The sequence below is a fragment of the Mchenga conophoros genome, linkage group LG22 (assembly GCF_057382185.1).
Source record: "Mchenga conophoros isolate Kocher_MC1m ecotype Shallow Benthic linkage group LG22, M_conophoros_male_GT1.1, whole genome shotgun sequence".
Lineage (NCBI taxonomy): Eukaryota > Metazoa > Chordata > Actinopteri > Cichliformes > Cichlidae > Mchenga > Mchenga conophoros.
This window is the reverse complement of record NC_140546.1, coordinates 28,757,988-28,774,695: the sequence shown is the minus strand read 5'-3', so window position 1 is coordinate 28,774,695 and position 16,708 is coordinate 28,757,988. Positions and strand designations below refer to the sequence as shown.

General features: G+C 43.4%; 1 protein-coding gene across 5 annotated transcripts in view; it reads right to left on the bottom strand.

Annotated features, from left to right (window-relative positions):
- Positions 1-3,062: 3,062 nt before the first annotated feature.
- Positions 3,063-16,708, bottom strand: part of hivep3a (HIVEP zinc finger 3a) — a 59,619-nt gene continuing 45,973 nt past the window's right edge. For all 5 annotated transcript variants that reach the window (XM_085261463.1, XM_085261465.1, XM_085261461.1 and 2 more), the window contains 4 exons: positions 9,619-9,749; positions 9,453-9,527; positions 8,005-8,615; positions 3,063-4,402 (listed from right to left, as the gene is read on the bottom strand). In XM_085261463.1, the coding sequence (XP_085117589.1) occupies positions 3,881-4,402; positions 8,005-8,615; positions 9,453-9,527; positions 9,619-9,749 (1,339 nt within the window). In that variant the 3' untranslated portion in view covers positions 3,063-3,880. The remainder of the gene's footprint in view (positions 4,403-8,004; positions 8,616-9,452; positions 9,528-9,618; positions 9,750-16,708) is intronic.

Genomic DNA, 16,708 nt, shown 5'->3' with positions numbered 1-16,708 from the left:
TCTATGATCAAAAGCACTTTTTAACACCTACTTGTAGCTGGGTTTTTTTTAAACTTTAGTTTTATTGACCCCAAGATGTGGTTTTGTTTAAAGCACACAATTTTCTTAAAAATGAGTCTTTTAAGATCCATTTGTTGGATTGCAAGAATTACTTAGAACAATCATAGCAACTTCCATTGGTGAAAACAAGCTCTTCAGATGAGTTGCCTGCTACATTTTTTTTTATTTTTAATTTTGACTGTATTTTCTTTTTACTAAGCCGAAGTAGCAAACGAATTCAATTCTTTTTTTGTAAATGTTGGACCTACTTTAGCAAATCTAATCAGGAAAAATGATGATTCAGGAGATGAGGAAGCCTGGATAGGTGATAATAGAATGGTTAATTCCATATTCTTAGCTGATACTACCATAAAAGAAATAGTAGCAATCGTAAAAAATTGTAAAAATAAAAAATCTACTGATTGTGATGGTATAGACATGGTCATAATTAAAAAGACAATAGATTGTATAAGTACTCCTCTTTGTTATATTTTTAATCTTTCGCTACAGTCAGGAGTATTCCCTGACAGAATGAAAGTGGCAAAAGTAATACCATTATATAAATCAGGAGATAAGCATAGTTTTAACAATTATAGGCCAGTGTCTCTTTTATCACAGTTTTCAAAATTGCTAGAAAAACTCTTTGCACAAAGACTTGATAGTTTTATTGAAAAATATCAACTAATACATGAAAACCAATTTGGATTTCGTAAAAATAGGTCAACGGCATTAGCGTTGTTGACTTTTATTGAAGATATTTCATCTGCAACACATAATAATAAATACACAGTGGGAGTATTTGTTGATTTAAAAAAAGCTTTTGATACGATACAACATTCTATTTTGATTTCTAAATTGTATAACTATGGAGTGAGAGGAGTAGCATTGAATTGGTTAATGAGTTATTTAGAGAATAGGTTGCAATATGTTTATTATTTTGGCAATATTTCTGAAAGACTTAAGATTGTATGTGGTGTTCCTCAAGGTTCTATTTTGGGACCTAAACTCTTTAATTTATATATTAATGATATTTGTGACGTATCTAAAAGGTTAAATTCGATTTTATTTGCAGATGACACAAATTTTTATTGCTCTGGAGAGAATTTGAAAGACTTGGTTGAAATTATGACTTCTGAGATGTTAAGAATAAAAAAATGGTTTGATGTAAATAAATTATCTTTGAATCTGACAAAAACGAAATATATGATATTTGGCAATCGTGTAAAGGAGGATAAAGTCATTATGTTTATAGAGGAAGAATTGATTGAAAGAGTTACTGAATTTCGTTTTTTGGGTGTAATAGTGGATGAGAATTTGACATGGAAATCCCATATTGAACATATTAGAAAGAAAATGGTCAAAAGTATTTATATTTTGGGTAGTATAAGAGATTTATTAAATTATAAAACAATGCGTATTTTATATTTTTCTTTGTTTTTTTCATATATCAACTATTGTGTTGAAGTTTGGGGGAATACATATGAGAATACCATAAAACCTTTAAACCTATTACAGAAGAAAGTTATACGAATAATTCATAATGTTAAATATAGAGAACATACAAACAAATTATTTATAGAATCAAAATTATTAAAATTAGGAGATTTAGTGAAATTACGGACATTATTAATTATGTTTAAGGCTAAAAATAATATTTTGCCTTTTAAGTTACAAAGAGTATTTTTGATGTGTTCAAGGGGAGAAGAGAATAGAAGGAAATTTTATTTTAAACATCAGTTAGCCAGGACTACACAAAGATTAATGAGCACAACGGTTAGGGGTATAAGACTGTGGAATTCACTTCATTATAATTTAAAGAATTGTATAAATTTACAATGTTTTAAAAAGTGTTATATGTTTAAAACGATAACTCAGTATGAAGAATGCGAATGAATGTGATGTTGGTTTGGGATTCGACCGGAGAGAAATGTCAATATTAGTTTGTTCCTGATTTTTGGTGCCCACCGGTGATATAAGTTCGATGGTAGATAGGGGGCAGGGTTTAATAAGAATATTTTCTTCTTCCTGCTCCTTTTCACACATGGTTGTTGTGTTTTGTTGACAGAAGATGTGGTTGTTTTGTTTGATTTGTAGTACCAAGTGTGAAATAAATAAAAATGAAATGAAATGAAATGAACTAAGCTACAGTAGAAACCCATTGTCCTTATACAGAGCCCGCACTGACATCCACGGAGAAGTCATCATTTCGTCAGGCTCCCAGCAAGCAAACAGCGCTGTGGTAGTAAAATGATTAATCAGCCACTTTGTTAACAGATAGAAAATAGAAGGTGTTTGGTAAAGGTTTGGTGAAGGTTTATGGTAACTGCATGAATGTACTGGCGGTGGCCAGTGCTGCCCTTTAGCGCCTAATAGATGTGCCTATGGTATAAATTTGAAAATCCTAGGTAACATCACTCCATTTATTGCATTCACAAGATTTTCAGGGGGCTTGACCTCTGACCTTGATTTCCTGGTCATGGGATTCACACTCATCTGAGAATTTTAGTCGATGCACCGATGTATTGAGTTATCACATTCACAGTCTTGAATGCCTGCTTGCCCAGCTGTGGGGTAAAAACCCACAGCACACAGCATACCTACTTTTTTTATTTTCATTTTTTTATATACGATGAAACACCTCACAAACAAGTAAACTCGGTATAAACGAAAAAAAATTTAATGTTTTTAAAGAGATCAAGATGGGCAAGATGTCAGAGTTGATAATGTCCCATGAAATATTTGGGAAACAGAAGCTTGACTTACCTCATAGCAGCTAATTAATGTTACTGACATTATTTCAAGAAAGAACCAGTCTTGCTGAGCCTCTTACATGTCATAAACAAAAATGTATTCCCTATAAATTAAACTTAACTCCATTGTATTTTGTTTGGATCACTATTTTTTTTGTAATTTTGGCATCTTGCACCTCTTTCAGGATCCCATTGATTTTAATTAATTTCCATACATCAACAGGATTTATTAAACTTAAATAACTGAAATGAAAATAAATAGAAAACGAGACACACTTTCAAAAGTTTTAATAGAAATCTGTAAAAATGAGAAGTTTAATGGTAAACATGAAAATGACAGTGATTGTATTATGTAGAAAAAGCAACAACACAACAATACATGTATCTATTTATGAAAGAAAACTGCACCGTAGCTACCGTGTACGTGAAACAGGTCTCCACTGGATATCAAATCATTTGTCAGTGCACTCGAAAAGGATCTGAAACTTCTTTTCCTGGAGATTTCAGAAAAGGAGCTAATCGTGAGCTTGCTTCTTTAAAAACAAAATTAACAACAATAACAACAAAAATCAGACTAATAATAATAATTATTATAATAATGATAATAATAATAATAATCACAGCTTTTAAGAATGACATATTAAACCACAATCTTGACATAAAATTGCACTTCAAAATACTGGTTGGATGAATAAATATTTGCGATACCTTTTTATATCCATTTTGGTAATACAGTACATAAACACAGCAATAGTATATTAGCTGTCAACAGGGTTAATAGGGAAACTGATTTAAACTTTGTCTATTTTCATTCCAGCTGCTTTTGCATATAGTACAGAATTTGCATATTAGCACAGAAATAAATAAACACCAATGACATCAAAGAAGGGTAAAAAAGATTTACAAAACATACTGCATATCTAACATAGTGTCCATATATATTAATAATATAATTACATAACAGCGTCATTCAGAAGCGGTGCTCAAGTGCTTTTGCGTTTTGTCGTCAGACTCAAAACAAGCGTGTGGTGATTTCTGGCCACAGGCTGGTCTTAGTCTTTTTGCACTGTCCCTTCGGACTCTGCCTCCGATCAGAGTTGTGTCTGGGAGGAAGGAGTCTTTTTTTGGCCTTGAGAGTTCTCAGGGTAAACACATCTTTCTCTAACAGGTGCATCTGCGCTCACCTCCAGGTGTCTCGTCTCTGTTCTGGGACTCGACGGCTGCTGGATGGTGAAGGATCCTTGATTATTTTTGTTGGGTAGGACACCTGCAGGCATTTGTCCTGTCGCCTCAGGGTTCGGTAGGCTGGCTTGGCTGCTCAGCGGCATCTCTTTAAGAACGTCCTTGCGATGTGGCAGAGCGAGCCTTCCATTTGGAGCCTCGCTCAGTTTCATGGATGCCCCTGAGGTGTTAGCAGTCGTGCTGCTCAGGAAACTGTACATTTGCAGGGGGGACCTGGGCGGAATCATGTGAATCCCCCCAATTGGAATCAGCATGCTTGGGGCTCTGCTTGGCTGCTGCGAGTGCAGAGGAAGGTGACTCAGAAGGTTGTGGGCTCCACGAGGACGCATGGAATGCGAGGGGATGTGGGTCAGTCCAACCTCATCTACACACTACAACAAAAACAAACTGAAATTTCAGTGGCTCTGCTGGTGGTAAATTCACCTACAATTTTTAGAAACTGTTTCTGTCTCAGTTCATTTTCTGTATTTTGACAAGATATCTTTTTTAAAAAGCTATAAAAATATCTGTTTCATTTTGATATGGCCATCTATAGGATATAGGGTTGAAATTACGATTAAATGATTTGCCAATCACTGCATAGAGGTCCCCCCCCCACCTTTTATTTTCCTCAAACTGATTTTTACAGTGTCCCAGCTTTTGGACACAAATAGTAGTTCTGCTCTAAAGTGGAATAATAAATAATGAAAAGAATCATGGCAGACTGAATATCGCCGCTGTCAAAGAGTGAAAGGGTTTGTGCATCCCGTGGCCTATGTTGTGGGGGGGCTTTTGCCCCCTGTTAGGGTCTCCCATGGCAAATTTGTCCTGAGGGACCAGACAGAGTGATTAAAAAAACCCTATGAGCTGAAGATCCAGGGAACAGTTGACCCTGCATGGGATAGGATTAGCAGGTCCCTGTACTGAAGCAAGGCCTGGGAAGGTGCCCAAAGGCGAGCGCCTGGTGGTCAGGCCTTAGTCCATGGGACTCGGCCAGGCACGGCCTGAAAAAGGGACCTTGGCCCACCCTCTTGTAGGCCCAGAATGCAGGAGGCGCCGTAGGGGTTGGGTACAGTGCGTGCTGGGCAGCAGCCATGGGTGGTGACCCTGGTGGACCGATCCATGGCTGCCGAGACTAGAGATTGAGACATAGAACATAATTTCTCTGGTGGGGAAGGAGCCTGAACGTGAGACTCAACGTGAGGTTGAGTCTGTGCATTGAGTCGGACTCAGCTTAATGTACAGCTTGGGATCTTGAACCAGTCTCCTGGAGAGGGGTTGTACTATGTCTCAGTCTGGAGTTGCCCTTGGTGAGAGGCTGGGATGGGTATCTTAGTATCCTCTCGGCTTGTTGCCAGTATGTTGGAGTTCTTCCCTGGTGGATGAAAGGGTTTGTTCCCTGGGTCGGGGAACGGGTCCTCACTGTCGTCTATGTCTATTCACTGAACGACAGTTCAGAGTACCTGGCCTTCCTGGAGTCCCTGACTTCTTGAGGGTGCTCCACCTGGGGACTTTCTCGTCTTACTGGGAACGGTCATGTGGGCAACAACAGTGAGACCCGGAAGCGCGAGATTGGGAGGAACAGCCTGCCAGATCTGAACCCGAATGGTGCTCTGTTACTGGACTTCTGCGCAAACCATAGTTCATCCATAACAAACTCCATGTTCCAACATAAGGGTGTCCATGAGTGCAAGTGGCACCAGGACATCGCAGGCTGCAGGTCGATGATGATTGTGATCGTATCATCAGATCTGCGGCCATATGTTCTGGATACTCTGGACTGGAAAATCTATGCCAGGGTCCGTCCATTAGCTGATTCAGGAGGAACCTGCCGCTTTCATGCCAGTTGTGGAACACTAGACCAGCTCTTTAGCCTCCTGAGGATATTCAAGGGTTGGTCCAGTAAGGTTGACCGTTGGACTCCACCAGGGCTGCCCTTTGTCACTGATTCTGTTCATAATTTTTACGGACAGAATTTCTAGGCATAGTGATGGAAGGCTTCCACTTGCGTGGCCTCAGTATCTCGTCTCTGCTTTTTGCAGATAATGTGGTTCTCTTGGCTTCATCAGGTGGTGGCCTCCAACTCGCCCTGGAGTGGATCACAGCCAAATGTGAAGCGGCAGGAATGAGAATCAGCACCTCCAACTTTCAGGTTAAGGTCCTCAAGTGAAAAAGGATGGAGTTCCCACTCCGGGTCAGGGAATGCCTGAAATGGAGGAATTTAAGTATCTTGGGGTCTTGTTTATGAGTTAGGGGAGAGGGGAGTGCGAGATCAACAGAAAGGTTGGTGCTGTGGCTGGAGTACGGGGAGAGGGAGGTCTGGACTTCTCTGCTTATGCTGCTGCCCCCGCAACCTGGCCACATATAAGTGGAAGAAAATAGACGAATGGATGGATGGATATTTTTTTCCTCCTTGTTTGAAATGTCCCATTTTCCAACATGGAAAGCTTAGGAAACATTACTGTTAGACTCTTTCGAATCCAGTTGAAGTCTACTTGAAGCGTGCTTGCTCAAGTGCTGTACTGCTGTGTAGTGTCTCCTAGTCAGTGTGGTTATTAAAAAAAAACATTTACAGGTACAGTAGGTACAATCGAACAGACGAGCTACTGTAGCTCAAACTGCTGAAAAAGTTGACGCTGGTTCTGATAGAAAAGTGTCAGAACCGAGCATCACAGTTTGTTGTGTATGGGGCTGCATAGACACAGACCAGTCAGGGGACCATGCTGACCCCTGTCCACCAACAAAAGTGCCAACAATGGGCACATGAGCATCAGAATTGGACCATGGAACAATGGAATAAAGTGTCCTGGTCTGGTGAATCACATTTTCTTTTACATTGCTTTTACCCTGGGAAACACCTGGTAATCAGGATGTACAATGGGAAGAAGGCAAGCCAGTGGGAGTGTGATGCTTTGGGCAATGCTTTGCTGGGAAACCATGGGTCCCTGCCATCCATGAGGATGTTACTTTGTACATACCATCTGTTGAAAATCACGTACACGCTTTCATGGAAGCTGTGTTCCCTGATGGCTGTGACCTCTTTCAGCAGGATATTGTGCCCTGCCACAAAGCAACAGTGGTTCAGGAATGGTTTGAGGAGCACAACAATGACTTTAAGGTGTTGATTTGGCCTCCAAATTCCCCAGTTCTCAATCCAATTGAGCATCTCTGGGATGTGCTGGACAAATAAGACCGAATCATGAAGACCACACCTCACAACTTACAAGACTTAAAGGATCCATGCCTCAACAGGTCAGGGCTCTTTGGGCAGCCAAATGGGGACCAACACAATATTAGGCAGGTTTGTCATGAAGTTATATCTGATCCGTGTATATGCAAACACAAGAGGTCACTCTGTCGTGAATGTGAATCAGTACCTGCTCCTCTGGGACCCACATTAGTGTGAGGGGTATGTGGTGAAGTTTCACCATAACATGTTTGGTGTATACTTTTTGCTTATCAGTTTTTAATTAGGGTGAGCCGAGATACTCACCCACGCTATTTTTGTTGTTGACATGTGGTTCCAATCTTCAGGATTTAGTGATTGGCCTGCTTTTCCTTTTTCCCCTGGTTACCCAGGGAAAACATGTGTCTATTTGGGAGCTCTCCTGCATTATTTTAGGGCTAGGAGCTGCATGGTTGCTTTGTCTGATATAAAACAAGAGAGCTGCCTTTCCTTACCTTTCCAATAAATGTGACTTTAAAATAACCTCATATGTACCAGCCTATCTATATTTATTCTAAATGTTGACTTGCTGGAATTTAGCTGAACCACACAAGATTGGCTTTGTGAGCTGGAACCTGATTTATTTAAAAACTTTAGGCTAAACTAATAGAGTTGGATCAAGTCACAGGTGAGTGACACGGTTTGAAGAAAAGCCACCTTTTGGCCAGTGGTAATTATACACGCAGCAAAATTCTGACTTAAGTATACAAAAACAAAAAAATTAAATCGTTATGAAGAACACTCAAAAAATGTTTTGAAGTCACTCACCAGCCTTGCCGTAGATGCTTGTTCCCTTGGATGAATATGGGCTTGACAGTGAGCCGAGGTGTCAGCCAGGGAGCCCAGAAACCCATAGGAATGCGACCCCTGAGACTGCACTATTATAGGAGAGAGGCCTCTAACAGGGGAGATTGGTCTCTGTGAGGCGGTGGAGACATGACAACTGGATGGGGAGAGGGATGAAGGAGGAGCAGGGGACTGGCAAGGCCTGGGTGATGGGTTACGAGATGGAGAAAGCTCAATTTGTGGAGTCAGGATTTGACTACTTGGAGAATGAGGACCTCCAGAGGATGCTAACGTTGAAGCGTCGAGGCGTCTGCGGGCAAACAACGCCCTTCTGGCACTGGCTGAGCTTTTCTGGGTGGAATCCCTGGAGGTAATCGGAAAGGATGAGCTGCCTTCAGACTCCCCCAGCTGATGTGCTGGATGAACCTTCTCTCTGTTAGTGTCAGAGCCTTCAGCCGCTGTGGACCGGCTGTCTTTGTTATGCCCGTCATACTTGTCCTTGGTGTTTGGATCTCCTTGATCTCCACTTTTCCCAGCACCAGAGCACTGATGACCTTTTTGTTGATTTGGCTGACATGATGAGATTTTGCAGACTTTAAGGACAGAAAAAAAGGTTTATTTTAAATTAATTTTATATTTAAATTTTTTTCAAATTTTTCTTACATTAGTAAGGCAAAACATCAAGAACTTTATTTAGATTATTTCAAATTTGACATGTAGATGTCAACATGTAGAGAGTTTATGAAAGCTTATATTTCAATTTCCTACAAAACTTTACATTCATTCAAGACTTCAAAGGCTGCAATGCATTTTCTGAGTAACATGTAAAACAGTTACTATTACTTAACTCTTACTATTAACAGTAACTTATTACTCACTCATCACACACACACGCTTAACTCTAAGTGAAAAATAGTCGATTGAACTTATTCTGATCAGCTTTTCTAGAACTGAAAACTCAGTCTTGCAGATCTTAATAAACTCAGTTTCATTTATCTAAATAACTCAATGCCACCTTTCCCTCATCTGCTACGATACCACGAAAAACCCATAGCCTGAGAAATTCTGAGAGAAACTAGCATGAACATAAATGACTCAAACGCAGTAGAAACTTTCATCTTAGGATTTTTCTATTCATTTTTATCGAATTCTGCATCTTGAAGGAATTTGTAGAGCGGGTCACTATGTTAAATTAAAGGCGAAATGCTGGCCTGGCCTCTTGTTCCATATTCCATTTATCTAAAGAGGTTTGACATTTGATAAAATGTGTACATAATAAGGAGTTAGAAGCAGACATTTAACACAGTAAGAATAGTGCTAATAATGCTAATGTGGTAAGCATAGGACAAAAAAGAAGAGAAAAAGGAGCACAGGGCATGTAATTTACAAAGCAATTACTGCATTTATTTTTAGCCAAAAACAAGTTGTACCTTCATGTGTGTTCCCTGGATAACAGCAGGTTTCCTTTCCATGTCCCTTAGATATCAGGTGTTCAGTAAGACTCCCTGGAAATAAAAAAGAGCCGCTCACTGTTGATGCACAGAGAACACATACAAGAAACTTAAAATGAAAAAACATTTTATTGCCTGTCATTACCTGTAGCTTTGAATGCGGTTTCACAGAAACTGTAGTTAAATGATGGTGATTCCTTGGTGATTACTGTAGTATCGTCACACTGGCACTTTTCTCCAACTCCACCATGTGCGTCATCATACCTCTTATTTGATCTGCAAATGTAAAGAGAGAGAAAGAGGTTTCAGTCTGGTACTCAGGGTGTTTCCTTGTCAGTCAGCTCAGGATGATAGCAGCAATCAATATGAATGTAACAGGAGCTGACAGCCAGGCTGGGGGCCCTTCAGCACCTGTTAGTGACTGCATTTATCCAATGTAAGAGTAATGTCTGGTGCTGGCCTTTACAACATGGGAATTTCAAACTGTGGCGGCTGGGCTTGGGGTCCACACCACTTCACTTAGACTTCCTTCAGTGAGGCACCTACTTCAGCTTCAACAGAGAAGCTTTCATAAGCCAAAAACCAGCCCCCTCCGCCTCCCACCCTTCACAGCTAACACAACCACCAAGCCCAAACAAGAGGGAGCTTTCGATGCGGCTTCAGGTCCAGAGGTTTGCTGAAAGCGCAGCCAATAAAAACAGGCACAAGAGGGAGGGAAACCCTCGCCCAAACCAGCAGCTGCTCCAAATAAACGTGAAAAAACACTGAAAATAAAAACACATTCCTATGACAAACAATGGTTCTGGTTATAATTGGCTGTTTTTCTCTTCTATTTTCACCACAGGCTGTGTGGCTGGATAAACTCAGCAGGTATCATAAATGGTTGCTTTTACAGTGTCGGAAAACTTCCAAGTTAATGAAAGAGAAACACTTTGCCTTCGTACCTCTATACTGTACTCGGCAGGTATAAATTTCATGTAACACCCGTTCCCACTCAAGATTTGAATCTAGAGCCCTTGGCTTTCCCCACTTCAAAAAAAAGAAAGGAAAAAATGGCAACATCCCACTAGCTTGCTGCCTCCGTTGTGTCTTTATGTTCCTCAGACAGACAGAGCAGACGGAGAAAGCAGAAAGCGGGCGGGCGTGAGGATGACTCACTCTTTTTAGGAAGGCTGCGATGAGCGTCAACATGAGTCACAACAGGGATTTGTTCGCAGACACACTCCTGAACCAAAAAAGAGACACACAGATGGCACCTCTCTGCACTCCCCTTATCACATCACAGCAGTGTTTATTTCTGATAGGTACCAAAATTACTGAGCATGTCTGGCTTAACCTCCCTGCAAATGAATCTGAGGAGATGAGTGTGTGCTACATAAGAATAGTAGAACGGACTGTGCCTACTTACATCTGTTCAAATGATATGTTAGTTTCAGAATGAGTGTTAGCCATTGCTCATCTTGTTTTCTTTTCTTTTTAACATGAACAGTGACTCTTGCCAAATTTGGGTAAATCGGAGGTAGTTCCTCCACTGATTTGCTGGGATTGGGGCACTTTGAGGTGTTTTACTGTCTTTGTGCCAATCCTGCCAAAGGATAACACTGTGTTCACATCACAGCTTATTATTCAGTTTTAAGTAATTACTGTGTGTACTTCATATCTGTTACACATCATTAAGCACAGCTATTTTTACTATGGTTACTTGCATTTAAATGATCCTTTAATATACTGTGTTTCACGCTGATTTAGAACAGTATTTAAAATGAAGGTTGGAAGATTGATTAAATGCCCTGACAGCTAATCAAATGTGTCTTCCTGCCATGAGTAAGATGCAAGTCAGTCAAGTGGCAAACATTAGGTTACAGGTTAAGAAATAATAAGCTCATTCAACCAAATAGCCTGGCCAACCTCTGCTAGGTCTGACAGGCCAAGTCTGGGCTAGAAGGTTCTTCTGGGGTCTAAGTCAGCGGTCCCCAATCCCTGGGCCACGGACCGGCACCGGTGTGAAATTTATGGTTTTCAGGGTTTTTATTGTTATTTTTTTAATCGTTAACTCTGTTTCCCTGGGTCTTTCCCAGTGTGTTATGAATACATCTTCTTTTGGTACCGGTACTGGTTTTATTTTGTTGTATTTATCCACGACACCTTAAAGGCCAGTCCATGAAAATATTGTCGGACATAAACTGGTGCAAAAAAAGGTTGGGGGCTGTTGGTCTAAGTAATAATTGTCGATAAGCCTACCCCCTCATTTTGATAAGTCTCTTTTAGAGTAATCTTAAGAATTATTTCTTTGTTCCATTATTGCAAAGACTTGAAAGAACAATATAAATACAGGAGAAAAAAAAAATCATATTCCGATTTTCTAGAGTTAGGGTAAAGGTTAACTTTAAGGGTGAGGTCATCACCAATGAGTTAGACCTCACAGGGTTAATCTGCAAGCTGTTTTGAGAAATTATTTTTCAGAATGGCTAAAGGGTTGCTAAAGGGTTTTAACCAAAATACCCATTTTGCTCTCCTCCAAAATAGGGTTAGGATTATCACCAATGAGGACTTGAACCTCAGCGGGTTAATAAAACAAAATATAGTCAATATTTGACTCATCTTAATATTATTATGTTTTTGGGAATGCTTTTACAAAAAAGCATTATACCCATAAACCTACAGGAAACAGTTTCCAAACTATCAGCAAATGAAAACATTTTCAGAGCCTTTGTTTCATGTTTCCTCAGCATATTCCCAGGCCCAAGCTCTTTTTTTTTGTATAGCATTTGTCCATTTTCCATTCTGTCTGTACAGCAGATTTTCTTTAATGACTAATGCCATGTCTGTACACAATGTCCGTGTTACACCAATACACACAGCCAACAATGTACTGCTGCTCTATGTGAATGGCTCTGATGGCTGGTGTAAATGAATCTCTGCAGGAGCAGAGGAAGCTAGGTAGTTTCCTGGCTTCAGGCCTTCAACAGATGGACTCTGCTGGTGCAGACAGCCAACCCTTAGCCTGTCCAACGTAACGGACGACAACAGTTTCCAGAACACAGAACAGAATGTGACACATGCTTTCTGCGCTGTAAGTAATGCAGAGCATTACAATATAAATAAAAACAATGTATCATTATTACCTAACAATGCTGGATAATCTTACTTGTGTTACAAAAATCTTATGGTTATGTATATAACCCCGGTTCTCTGAGTAGTATGAGTGAGTGTCTCACTATGGGGGAACGCCTCCTGCGTGACCTCATCAGAAGCTCAAATACCATTATGCCAGCCCTTACAGACTGGCTAGGTGACGCCTATGTCAGGAGGGGCTAGTTCCTCCCTATATAATAGGCTGACATAGCATCAGATGTCATTCAAAACGAGCCCACCTCTTCCTTGCTTCCATAGCAAGGCAAACACATGAAAAAAATCAAATGTGATGATGCAGATGAGCCCGTCACCTCGCTCGCCTGTGACAGAGGTGATGGTGAGACACTCACTCATGCTACTCAGAGAACCGGGGTTATATACATAACCTTAAGTTCTCTTTCATAGCATTCGTTTCGTGTCTCACTATGGGAGAAATACTGACTCCCGGATTGCCAGACATGCCTGTTAAGAAGACAACTGTCCCCAACAGCACTTCACAGGGGAGAAGCCCCCACCCGGGAAGAACCTGCACTGAGGACTGAATGCGCTAGGCTAGGTGCCGTCACATCTAACCTGTAAAACCTAGCAAATGTATGAGGTGAGGTCCAGCATGCAGCTGCACACACCTCTTGAATAGAAACTCCCCTAAAGAGAGCCCATGAGGTTGCCAGACCTCTAGTGCAATGCGCACGCAAGCCAGCAGGAGGCTGAAGGCCCCTGCTAGTATAGGCCAGGGCAATTGCTCCTACTATCCAATGGGAGAGGCGCTGTTTAGACACAGGCTTTCCCATATGTGGTTTAGCCCAGGACACGAACAGCTGGTCACTTTGTCTGACACTCTGGGTTCGGTCCATGTAAATGCGCAGAGCACGGACTGGACACAAGTTATGCAGCCGCTGTCGCTCCTCTGAGGAGAAAGGCGGTGGGCAAAAGGCCGGCAGTTCTACAGGGGAAAATGTGCCGATAACCTTCGGAACAAAGGCAGGGTTGAGCCGCATACTGACCCTCGTATTATCCGAAGAGAACTGAATGCATGACTGATGCACTGAGAGAGCGTGGATCTCTCCTACGCGTTTAGCAGAAGCTAAAGCAATTAATAGAGCCGTCTTCAAGGACAGAAATTTTAACTCAACCTGTTCCAGGGGTTAAAATGGGCAACAGGAGAGCGCAGCTAATACTGTGGGAAGGTCCCACGATGGAGCCAACGGCCTAGATGTAGGCAATTTACGCCGTGCACCCTTCATGAAACGGCATATTAAGGGATGCTGGCCAACAGTCTTCCCCTCAAAACCAATATGGCAGGCCGAAATTGCTGCCAAATACACCTTGATGGCGGAGATCGCAGCCAGATCTGCTTCACCACCTCTGGGTGAAGCTTCCAGTCCCCATACAGTGGGTTGCCCCTGGAGAGAAGATCTGCTCCAAAGTTCAAGATTCCCGGCACGTGAGTTGCTCTCAGCGACAGCAGGTGGACACTGCTCCAGACTATCAGTCTGTGTGCCAGTGTATGTAACTTGGGGGACCCCAGACCCCCCTGTCTGTTGATGTAGGCCACAACGGTGGAATTGTCCGACCTCACTAAAACATGATGACCTCTCAGCCAAGGGAGAAAGTGTTTTAGCAACAGGTGAACCGCCAGCAGTTCCAGACGGTTTATGTGGGTGGAGCGCATGTGAGGGCCCCATTCCCCATTCACTGTTCTGCCTTCATGGGTGGCCCCCCAGCCTGAAAGAGAGGCATCTGTGGAAATCACCTTCCTGGCTGAAACTGCCCCCATGGCAACACCCTGAGACAAGAAACCTGGCTTCTTCCACTCGCGGAGAGCGAGCGAACAGTCTGCAGAGACTCTCACGCGACGGTGGCAGTCTCGGTGAGGGTCCAGTCCCCGCGAGCCCACCCAGCACTGAAAGCCTCTCATGTGCAGGCCTCCTAGTGTTATCGCCACTAGAGAAGAAGCCATCAGACCGAGCAGCCTCTGGCACTGTTTGAGGGTCACTGTGTTGCCTCTGCGAAACAGTGCTAGGGATGACCGTATGGCCGCTGTTCTCTCTGGGGACAGAAAAGCCCTCACCCGGAGGGAGTCTAGGCTGAGCCCTATGAAAGTAATGCATTGAGTTGGCGTCAATGTGCTCTTTTCCACGTTTATCTGGAAACCCAAACTCTCCAGATGGTGTATGAGAGCATTTGTGTGACAAGTCGCTCCCTGGCGGGTTGGGGCTGCCACCAGCCAGTCATCGATGTATGTGGCCACCCGAATGCCCTTTTCCCTGAGCGGGGCCACTGCTGCCTCGGTGCATTTCACAAACACCCTTGGGCTCAGTGAGAGACCAAAAGGCAGGACTACAAACTCGTATGCTATCCCCTGGAAAGCAAATCTCAGATACTTTCGGTGTGGGGGATATATGGGGATGTGGAAATAAGCATCCCTCAGGTCAATTGATGTGAACCAGTCGCCCGCTCGTACAAACCGTAGCAGCGAGGCGTGCGTCAACATCCTGAACTTGTATGTCCTTAAATGCCGGTTCAGGGCATGGAGATCCAGAATGGCTCTCATCCTCCTCCCCCCTTTCTTTGGCACAAGGAAATACCTTGAATAAAATCCGCTGTGCATTTCCTCGGGAGGGACAACTCTTATAGCTCCTTTGTCTCTCAAGGTGGAAATTTCCTCCAGGAGAAAACTGGCAGACTCACCCAGAGCACGAGAGTAAACAATTTCTTTGAAATGTGGTGGAGCGACATTGAATTGCAGCCTGTAGCCCTTTTCCAATGTCCTCAGCACCCATGCTGACTGAATGCAGGTGCTCTTCATGTGGAGAGACACAGGGTTCACTGGCCACTCCACCGAAGATGGCGTTTTGGTGCCCCCTTGTGGTCGCAGCGCGAAACATACGCCATTTCGGTGTCCCATCACCTCTGTCACAGGCGAGCGAGGTGACGGGCTCATCTGCATCATCACATTTGATTTTTTTCATGTGTTTGCCAACACTCGACAGCGCCCTCGGCAAACTGCCTGGATGCGCGTGTCGGGGCTTTTTTAATACAGAATGCTCTTTCCCTCTGGCGGGTCCGGTGACAGGAACACCGGCCCGAGTTAAGCACTCTGTTTGGAACATGTCCTGTTGAACTTGCTCTGGAACGGAGCTGAGAGGCAGCCCATGAAGGTGAGAAATTGGGTTTGCTCCCACCTAGAGGAGAGGCTGTCAGGCTGGCCACTTCTTCCTCCTCACGATCGCGGCAGCGGGGAGAGGAGGAGGGGCCGCTTGAGGTCTGGCCTGGGGAGACTGTTTCCGAGTCCATGGATTCTTATGGGCCCCGGCAGCCTGGGGGGCTGCCTGCGTCTTAGGCACTTTGGGAATCCTGAAAGCAGGGACCGGGCGAGACGCTGCCTGCGCGAATGACTGGCGCGGTGCCGCTGGGGTAGCGTGCTGGGCCCTCCTCAGCAGGCAGAGTTTCAGAGCCTCATCATCTCTCTTTTTCTCCTCACATCTCTTCTGCATGGATGTAACAGCCGCACCGAAGAGACCTTGAGGCACGACAGGGGTGTCGAGGAGTTCCTCTTTCTCCTTGGTCGTCAGGTTGGTGAGCCCGAGCCAGCGTGCTCGCTCTTGAAGAACCATGAGGCCCATGGCTCTCCCAGTAGCCTGTATGGCTACCTTGTGGAGGCGGAGGACGTGGTCAGTTATAACACAGATTTCTTTCCACACTGTGGTATCTGGTTTAGTTGTCATGTCGTCTTCTAGCTCAGCTTGGTAAGCCATTAGCATAGAGGAGGCGTTGTGGGCTCTTACTAACAGAGCCGCTGCCTTGTAGCACTTATCTGTAAGGCTAGACTGGAAGCGGTCTGCTTTGGAGGGGGGAGATTGGGCCGATGAGGACAGAGACGGGGTGAAGATGGCTCGCTACCAACGGCTCCACTTGCGGCATCTGGCGGAGGCCGATAGACTCCATCCCCTCACAATCCAGCAGGGAGCTCCCCACGATGGGGTGTTTCTCGCTGTAAGGTTTTGCTTTCCACGTCACCGCTATCTCATCGAGTAGCTCCGGGAAAACAGGCAACACATGCTTGCCCGTCTTTTTCGCCTTCGGCAATTTCTTTCCGT